Source organism: Thalassophryne amazonica, chromosome 7, assembly GCF_902500255.1.
Source record: "Thalassophryne amazonica chromosome 7, fThaAma1.1, whole genome shotgun sequence".
In the NCBI taxonomy this organism is placed as follows: Eukaryota; Metazoa; Chordata; class Actinopteri; order Batrachoidiformes; family Batrachoididae; genus Thalassophryne; species Thalassophryne amazonica.
In genome coordinates, this window is record NC_047109.1 from 81,326,066 (window position 1) to 81,336,292 (window position 10,227).

Below are 10,227 nucleotides of genomic sequence, written 5' to 3' on the forward strand. Positions count from 1 at the left end.
CTGGTGACAGTGAGGCGGTCCGTCAGGTATGCTGTTATTGCTCCAAGGTCAGCTAGCACTCGTCTCTCCCTAGGCCTTCTCTCCGTTTGTTTAACACCTTAAATTATCCCAAGAACACACCAAAGCTGCACTTTGTTGCTGTTTGAGTTGGATGTTAATCCACAGTACAGACAGATTTTACAGAACGGTGGCGGCGTCCGTGATGCATCAGGAAACGAGCCTCAGAATCTCCCTGCAGCCCTATGTTGCATCTTTCGCCGGCTCGCCTCCCCTCTCGCCGTCTTTTTTTCCTTTCGTGCACTCCTCACTAAAACACCTCCTGTTGTGTTTATCTCTCTCCTTCTCCCTGTCAGTCTCCCTCTCCTCCTTTCTCTTTTCTAGCCTTCCTACTGTGAGAAGCCATTACAGACCAAATTCACTCTCCCTCTAATTGATTCCCTTTCTCCTGGTCCCTCACTCCTTTTTCTGCCACCGTTCTCCCGCTGTGAGCGGTCCATTTCATTCATTTTACTTTGCAGAGCTTCACCATTTTCCTCACTTCTCCCCTGTTTTTTTTTTTCTTTTTAAACTTCCTACCTCACTGCTCTCCTTTATCCCCACCACCCTCCCAAATACCTTTGTACCCTCTGAACTCGGTGCATACGAGAACAAACGTCTCACACATGCACACGCGCGCACACACACTGCTCACACAGCCGAGCCCTCACACGTCCCCAACGCCACACTCAACATTTCACTTTAATCACTTCTGTTGTTTATTTTTGCACAACATTATTATGATTTCGCAATTATTTTTAAACTGAATCGCTAACGACCATAAATTGCTAGCATTAGCTCAGTGTGTGTGTGTGTGTGTGTGTGTGTGTGTGTGTGTGTGTAAAATGGCGGCACAAGGAAGACGTGTGATGGCGGAACGGTGTCTCTCTCTGCAGTGCAGCGTTCTGCTGGCGATTTCGTGCGCACACACATACATACACACAGGCAGTGGTCGTGCACGTACAGTTACACGCACTTAACACTTCTGATTGCAGCATACAGACGCTGCTCTTGCACATGCACGCCACCATGGACGCCATTTTATGACTGCGCTCGCCATCACCTTAAAAATGACGGTGACTTAAACGAGTGCGGCCACATTTTAGTTTGAATGATGAGATGAAAATCCAGATCAGAGTAAACATGTCGCACATAGTCGACTAAACACGAGGCATTTCACAGGAACACGGTTTAGTTTGGGATGTACAGTGCCACGACACCACCCACAATATCAGAATTAAAAAAAAAAATTATTCAGCATGAATGATATGTCCACAATATGTGGAAATCTCTGTGTGAAATTTAAAATAAATAAATGCATAAAGGATGAGACAGGGTTTTTTGTTTAGTTTTTTTATTTTGAAATTTAAACGTAACAAACTGGAATCACAGCATTTTATGTACTTATTATTCATTATTATTTCTATAATTTCTTTTTTGCATCGTGTCAACTATCACTACTATTTATGTTGAATTGTATGTCTACATTTGATAAAAATAAATGCATTTTATATATTTTGCAACTTTTGCACACTTTTTTAAACAGAGGAAATTGAATTGATAAAACTCAACATGTTTTTTTTCTGTCTGTGGGCTTTTATCAACATAATTATCTCTTCAGAGTGGGATTATTAAATTGAAAATTCATTGCATAAAAATATTAGCTGATCGTAAAAATGTAATATATTTTTAATTTAAACCCATTCAAATAAGATCATTAATAGGATTTCTTTAAATGTATTTTCATGTAAAAATTCTAAAGTTGTTTTTCTTTTTCTTTCTTTTTTTTTTTTTTTTTTTTTTTTAACTTCCAACCATTTGGACACTCGCACGCACGCTCTCAGTGAGATGCCTGGGCCCAGCATGCTATTTAATGCTTCGTTAACCCCTAGACAGTGGTTAGTTGTTCAGAGCCTGCAAGTAATTTAGAAGTTCATGTCTGTGGAAGTGACCCGTAGGATCTGTATCACGGACAAACTACCGTATTTTTCCTGAGCTCTTACTTAGAATAATGTTAAATCTCCAATAACTCAAATACTTTGAGGGACCTGTTCACCTTAAACTATTTATGTGTGGTTAACTCAAATATTTCAAGTACCAGCAGTTATTTTTGAATAAGTAAAATATACTAAGTTGATGATAATACATTTTTGTTAGCATCTTCCAAACAATCATTTTTTACAACAATATAATGCATAAACTGAAAATAATACAAATAAAATCAGCATATAAAAGATGGATTAAAAAAAAAAGACACATTTCAGAAGGGCCTTAAATAACTCCAACAGTCAAAATGTGCAACAACAGAAATAGTAAGACTGTTAAAATGAATTATAAGAAAAAAAACCATATGTTTAAATTGTTATATGTTAAACATATGTTTTAAAGTTGTATTTAAAATCTGCACCAGGATGTGATGTTCTAACATCACCTTGATATTATTATGCTATTCCACACAACAGGAACACTTAATTCTGCAAAGTTTTTTCTCAGTCTTCTAACAGAAATTAAGCCTACATCGTTAGATGGCAGCAAAGGAGATGGTAGTAAAGGTATAGGTGACAAGATATGAATGTGCATGACCATCTGGTACTTCATTTGTCAGCAATAAAACCTTTAAAGAACTCGAGTGGACCAGAAGCAAAGCCAATGTAGTGCTGGAGAGATGTGATCAAATTTTCTTCTTTTTATTGTTGAATCAATAAAGTGAATAGAAATAATAATTCAGTATGAAGTGCAGAATTTAACACTTTCCACTAAACTACACTCATTCAGAAAAGTCTGTCTCATTTAAAATGTTAAATGTGATCAGAATAGATTTTCTTTGCACAGGTCAGTATCCTTTTTACAGTGTGAACAGAGGCTACTAGAACTGAACACTGTTCCTCATTCAAACCCCTTTCCAACTTTTTTCTCAAAGACTATTAAGACAAATTGCTGATCGACCCATTAGTTTGCTCGTGAATGGACATCCTGCTCTGCCGCCTGTGCCACCTGTCCCCAAACAGTCCACCTTCTTTACAACCAAATAGGTTGTCTTTTTACTTAATTGCAGCACACATTCTGCACCCTCTTACACTGCATCAGTTAAAAAAAATAAAAAATCACTGACCTTCCAGACTCGTCGTGGTGTCAACCCCTCAGTGGTGAGGAAAATCGTCTCTGTCCATCTTTACCACACATTATGACTAGATGAGGAAAAAAAAATCCAGATTGCTTCTTGGCATAACCTTGATGTTTTGCAAGTATGTCTGTAACTGGTTTCTGTGATGCATCAACAAACTGCAATCAGCTGATGAGTGTTTACAATGTGGAAGTCAGTTGGTGGTGTTAACGGGATCTGCTTAATCATCATTTTAGTGTTGTTTGACTGGCGCCACCTTCTCCTCTTACTTAATATCAAACACAGGCAGGTTGGAAAGAATCCTAAACAGGAAAATTTTAAACTGCAACCACTAAATCAGTGTACTTAAGTATTATTGTAAGTATTCCCAGGGCTGATGGGTTCAGACTGCAAGACATTAAAATTTAAGAAGTGAATATTCCCCAACTGTTCCTGTATGTCAGTGCACATTTAAAATTCATATGATTGTTTAAGCTAAAACAGATTTCTCTATCTTGGGGTTGCCAAAGAACACCCAGCATGGATCCATGTTATTTTGGTGCAAGTTTTATACCACATGTCCTCCCTCATGCAACTCCAAGGAGACTGCAGTTCAGTTGAATTTAACACAAGTCCTTTTTGCTGGGAGGAAAGAGTGCTGACTTAAGCAGAACATATCACACCCATTTTGGCATCTAACCACTGGCTCCCTGTTTCTGTGAGAGCAGATTTTAAGGTTTTGTTATTGACTTCTGAAATTGCTCATGGACTAATCTGTTCGATCTGGTGGAACCCTACGTGCCAACCTGGGCTTTGTGGTCACAGGATGCGGGACTACTCTGTGTTCCCAGGGTGAAAAAGAAGCCAGCGGGTCAAAGAGCTTTTTGTTATCGTGCACCCGCTCTGTGGAACGGTCTTCCTGCGACCGCGAGGCAGTCGGAATCCATGGACATTTTTAAGTCAAGACTTAAAAGCTATTTTTATTCTCTTTCTTATGAATAATTTTTATTTCTTATCTGTTTTATTCTTTTACTTCTGTTTTTAATTATGTACTTGAATTTTTTTATTTTTATTTATTTATTTTAATTTTTATGTTGAACTGTTCTGTGTGAGGCGCCTTGAGATGGCTTTTGTTGTGATTTGGTGCTTTATAAGCTGATTAAATTGAACTGAAATTAACTGCTGCACCCCTTCTTTACTATAATATCGATGGACTGCATTTCTGGAGCACTTTTCCATCTGATGCAAACGCTCAAAGCACATCACAACAATACATTATACACAGAGACACACACACACACACACACACACGGTCAGGGTTCTGCCATGAAATGTGCTCTATTGCACACTAGTAGCAACTTGGAGATTAAAGGCCTTGCTTAAGGGCACCTCAATGAGTCAGACAAGAGTCTGAAGGGGAATCAAATCAAGGACATTATATTCACAAGACAATCTCTCTGACTTCCAATCTACCACATCCTTAATCAAAATAACAAATCATCAAAAGTTGATAAAAATACCCTAATTGGCCAAGCGGTTAAGTGCACTTGTTTCCAGTGCAAAAGTTTCCCAGTTCAAGACCACTCCTGCCCATTCTCCATGTAATGTGGAGTTGCATCAAGAAGGACGTCCAGAGTAAAACGTGTGCCAAATCAACATGCAGGTTCACATCTGATCTGCTGTGGTGACCTCGAGTGACACGAGGGAGAAGCCGATGGGACTTTTAATCTTACTGGTTTAAGGTAATCGGTCTCCACAAAATGATTAATTGGATCAAGCGCTTGTAGCTCCACGCTGTTGTTAACCACCCCCCCAACCTGGGGGGGGGACGTTGAACTGAGGGACAAGTTGTCCCCATCACATGCCTGGGATGTGAATAAAGGGGGCAGATTTTCTGCAAACTTTAGTCTACATTAGTGTTTGCGTGTGCACGTGCAGGCTCGTGTGCGTGTGTCTTGCGGGTTGGGGTGCCGCAGGTCGAGTTAATAGCAGCAGGCCCGTCCCTGTGCTCTGACATTTCTCTGCATGAATTACAGGAAGATTTTTAAACTGTTGACACGTTTTTAAAAACTGTTTTTTGTCCTCTTTCATCAGTGCTCCCCATCTCACCGTCGCTCCATCTTTCCCTCCATTATTTCCTTTTAGTTTCTCTCCTGCTGAGAAAGTAACGCCCGTGTAGACACCGACGCCCCCCTCTGCTGTCTCCCTTCTTTTGCTCCCTCCCTCCCCTTTTCTATCTGTCTGACCTTGTTTCAATCTTTCCACCCTTCTTTTTCCCGCCCGTACTTTCTCACTCGGGCCTCTTCCACTCTACCTTTCATCTTCTGTCCACTTCTCGGTTTCGCTCCGTCATTTATAGTTTTCTCATGGTTTTCCACTCTGTCTTTTTCATTTCCTGTACCCCCCCTGTATAACCTCCATCATTCTCACTCCTCATTTACATAACACCATCTCTTCCTGTTGCCAGGCATCCCAGCCTCTTTTTTTTTAACCGACCTTAAGAGAATTTGCATAGGGGGACATATTTGGGGTTGCACAGCCAGTCATTTTTCACAGTGTTAGGCTTTGAGTAATGGTAAATACCTCCCCCTGGTCATTTGTCTGTTTCTTGCTGATTTTGTTCCACAGAGCAGTGGTTTTATTGAGAACGTTAAGCATGCAAGAATGACTAATCAGCAACTTGTTTTTGTTCCTCAGCTTTATCTAAATCTCTCTCTTCTCCCCCCCCCCCCCCCCCCCCCCCAGAATCAGAGGGTTCCAAGCAAAAACAAGGTGAGAAGCACAACTTTAACAAAATGTAACTAAAATAATTCATAACATTGGACATCTGTACATTTCTGCAACTCTCTCTCTCACTATTCATAGTATGTATACATTGTGTGTGTGTGTGTGTGATATATATATATATATATATATATATATATATGAGGTCTATTAGAAAAGTATCCGACCTTATTTTTTTCAAAAACCATATGGATTTGAATCACGTGTGATTGTGTCAGACAAGCTTGAACCCTCGTGCGCATGCGTGAGTTTTTTCCACGCCTGTCGGTTGCGTCATTGAGTGAGGAGTGGTCCACCCCCTCGTCAGATTTTCATTGTCAGGAAATGCGGAATGATTTGGGCTTTTTTTCCATCAGAATTTTTTCAGAAACTGTTAGAGACTGGCAGCTGGAAACCATTAGAAAAATTTATCTGGCTTTCGGTGAAAATGTTACGGGCTTGGTAGAGAATAAAGAGTGTTACTGTCGCTTTAAGGACGGCCCCCAGCGGCTGTGGGGCGCGCCGCGCTCCGAAGCCGCCATCGACAGGCTGAGCGACCATTTCATTTCTAAACAGATGGCTGTCTGGCTCCATGACCATCGTGTGCCATTTCTCTGGTTATCGCAAGAGCTGGACATCAACCATTTTCCGGCAGATTTCACTTTTAACAAGATTTTGTCATGGAAAGCCGAGCGGAGGCTTAGCGTGTCACGATGGATTCGTTACTGGAGCGAGACAAAACCACCTCTGTTTTGGTCTCACAGGACGGCTTTGAGATGGCATTCAGACAGTTGTCTGTGGTTTTTCCATCGAGTGATTATCCGAGAAATTGTGGATGTGCCTGGACATGCCAGAACATGTCCCGTGAGGCTTCATCACAGCGTTGCTGTGCGCCATGCGGCACCGCGCGAAGCCGCTGCTCCTCTTTCCATGACAAAAACTCCTGTAACAGTGGAATGTGCCATTCATTTCCAAACTGGACGCTGTGTTTTATCCGGGCGTCGTCTGACTAGCACAGGAATTGTGAAAAGATGTGGACATCAGCACTTTTTCAGCACATTGAGACAGACGTGCAGAGGAATTCCGCGTGGTTTCCAGGTGCAATTCTGATGGAAAAAAAGCCCAAATCATTCCGCCATTTCCTGACAATGAAAATCCGCCGAGGGGGCTGGACCACTCCTCACTCAAAGCCTGTTCACAGCCGAATGACGCAACCGACAGGCGTGGAAAAACTCACGCATGCGCACGAGGGTTCAAGCTTGGCTGACGCAATCACACGTGATTCAAATCCATATGGTTTTTGAAAAAATAATAAGGTCGGATACTTTTCTAATAGACTGTGTGTGTGTGTGTGTGTGTGTGTGTGTGTGTGTGTGTGTGTGTGTGTGTGTGTGTGTGTGTGTGTGTGTGTGTGTGTGTGTGTGTGTGTGTGTGTGTGAAGGGCATCTGACATGAAATGTGCCACATCACCATACAGATCTATCTCAGATCTCTGTTGAAAACCAATTTTACAATAAAATATATCAGTTTAAATGTAATATGAACCAGTTGATGGGTCAATTTTATATTATAAATCAGTTAAAATGATCTTGTTTTGTTAAAGTTTCAAAGGGCAGCTCAGTTACATGAACATTAACTTGTGAGGTACAAACAAAATTGACATGTCAGATAGTGTTAGTTAATATCATGAATCTGAACTTTACATTTGATTGACAGTTTCGTAATTCTCAAGGTCAGTCATCCGGGCATTTAACCTCAAGGGGCGGGTTTTCCTGGTTAAAACATCGCCGAGCACAATACAAATACATGTAAATTGTTCACTTTTCAAACGGGTAAAACTCGTCAGTAACGTCAATTTAATGTACAATGGTTCATTTCAGGTCAGCTTGGTGTATAAATCTCACCGTTCCAGGCAATGAGAGCCATCTTCTGGCAATTAGAAGCAAGTTAGCGACAATAAAAACCGGCTGATTTCAATAGAACAGCATACAGGCAGAGTGTGTTTTCACAGAGCGGCCAATCGCAGAAGTACAAATTCTGGCCTTCGGATTGGCCACTTCGTATGTGACATGGCGCCGGCCTCGAGAATGCTGTGATATGAGAAAGTGATGGTATGACATTTATGTTATGCTAACAGCTTGCTGCTTCTTCTGGGTTTTGTTTATGCTGTATGCTCTGCTACTTTGTGGTGCTGCCCCCAGTGGTGAACAAAAAGTCAGCAGAAGCAGCACTAACGGGCTGCAGCACAGTCGAAAAGTAGAAAGTTTTATTTAAATATGTATTTGAAGGTAAACTGTCACTTTTGGCTTATTCCAATTTTTCATGTAAAATAAATGTCTACATTAAAAAAAGAATGGTATCAGATGGCCTTTCACCACATCAAATAATTCAAATCATTCAAATGGAATTGTTCCATAATAAAAAGTATCGTTCCTGAAGCGTATCATAGCTCATGCATCTAGATAAATATCATATCATTTTAAAAGTGAGAGATTTACACTTGGAATGGAATATTATCCATTTGTTATCAGGTTTTGTGGGGAGAATAAAACTGTTAAAGAGCCCAATACCATATCTTACAAAATCTACAAGTGAATCTGTTCAAGGAAGGTTTGTGTTAATTTTTGTGTGATCCTGTTAAAGCAGGTGTCAACAGAATCACCTTGATGGTGGTAACAACTAATTAAAAAAAAAAACTGATGAAAAACTGTTAGGAATAAAGTTTCTGTCTTACTCACAGAAACTTCAGCACCTCGAAGTGCTGTTTGTGCACTGAGCATCTCCTCGCGTTCCCTCCTCCTCCTCTCCTTCCTCCTGACTTTCCTCCTGCCGGCAACCTGACCTGATGTGGACCTGGACCTCTGTCCTCTGATCTCACGGCTGAGATCTCCAACAACACAATGCACTCTGAAGCTTTTACAACGGACTCATGCTGGATGCTACATCGCTCGTAGCTGCCTACCTGTGGACCAATCAAGGGAAACCTGGAGAACAGTGACTCAGGGACCGACATGCCCGATCAATGATTCACTTTGTGTTTTCTCCACCTATTGTGTAAGAAGCAGCACAGAGAGCAGGAACATTCCTCTGTTTTTTTTTTTTGTTGTTGTTGTTTTTTTTAAGTACTCGCTCCCAAAATGTCTCATCACTTTTTCATTTCCGTCTTTCGTTTTGTAGTGTTTAGTTGCGTTTAGTCCAGCGAGTACTTGCTATGAACACATTACTGCACTGAGTGGCTCAGGTTGGACATGAATCACTTTCAGACCAGAGTCCTTTTTTTTTTTTTGACTAATTATTCTGGATAACTGGTATGTCATTAGAATTTACAGCACAAGGTGTTCTACAGGGAAATGGAGAATGATCTTTCATAGTCAGGCAAGGTTGCTGCGCCATCTACTGGGATTATACTGGTTGTACTGGAGTGAACTGGTTTGGCCATGAGCACAAACTGGACATTGGACTGGGAATCTGAGTTTGGACCACATGTTGTTCTGACTGCAGCAAGAACAGAACACAGGACCCAGGCTGGTGGGTAAAGGGAGGAAAAACAGCTTTTCAATCAGAAGGCTCTTTGGTTGATGTTCTCTTGAGCAACCAAGTGTGCAGTCTGGCACACAAACCTGATTTTTTTATTTTATTTTTTTTACATATTTTCTGTATATACCATTTTCAGCTTTCATTATTCTCTTCTTTCAAGCAGTTTCCCAACTTAAAATGATTTGATTGTGAATTTATTATTATTAATTGGCCTATTTTTACTAAAGCATATAACTGTAAAATATTGATTAACAACAGCAACAATTCATATAATCTTTTTAAATTACTGTTTGAGATAATACATGTTTTTATTGACATCAGATGAAAGTTTATATATTTATAAAGAGATCATTTCAGTTTGTCTATCATAAAATCAATAGGTTATTTATAGTTTACTACTTGAAAAATATAATTGGTTTCCAGAATCTGATAAATTATACAAAATATATTCCACAGCTTCATTTTGTGAATGGGAAATAATGGGTTCAGCTACAGTCAGATCCATAAATAATTGGACAATGACAGTTTTTGTAATTTTGCCTCTGTATACGACTACGATGGTGTTGAAATGAAACAATCCAGATCTGCTTGTAGTGTAGACTGTTTAAGGGGTTTTACAAAAGCATCATATAAACCATACAGGAATTCTGGCCATTTGAGAAAAAAAAATCAATTTTATATATATACCCCTGGCAAAAATTATGGAATCACGGGCCTCGGAGGATGTTCATTTAGTTGTTTAATTTTGTAGAAAAAAAGCAGATCACACACATGACACAAAACTAAAG

The 10,227-nt window shown here is 40.1% G+C and overlaps 1 protein-coding gene across 1 annotated transcript in view; it reads left to right on the plus strand.

Annotated features, from left to right (window-relative positions):
- The window catches only part of si:dkey-246i14.3 (ephrin-A4), a 93,874-nt gene extending 83,986 nt beyond the window's left edge, over positions 1–9,888 (plus strand). The window contains exons 4-5 of the mRNA XM_034174759.1: positions 5,885–5,911; positions 8,643–9,888. Coding sequence (XP_034030650.1) covers positions 5,885–5,911; positions 8,643–8,743 — 128 coding nt within the window. The 3' untranslated portion in view covers positions 8,744–9,888. The remainder of the gene's footprint in view (positions 1–5,884; positions 5,912–8,642) is intronic.
- Positions 9,889–10,227: the final 339 nt, after the last annotated feature.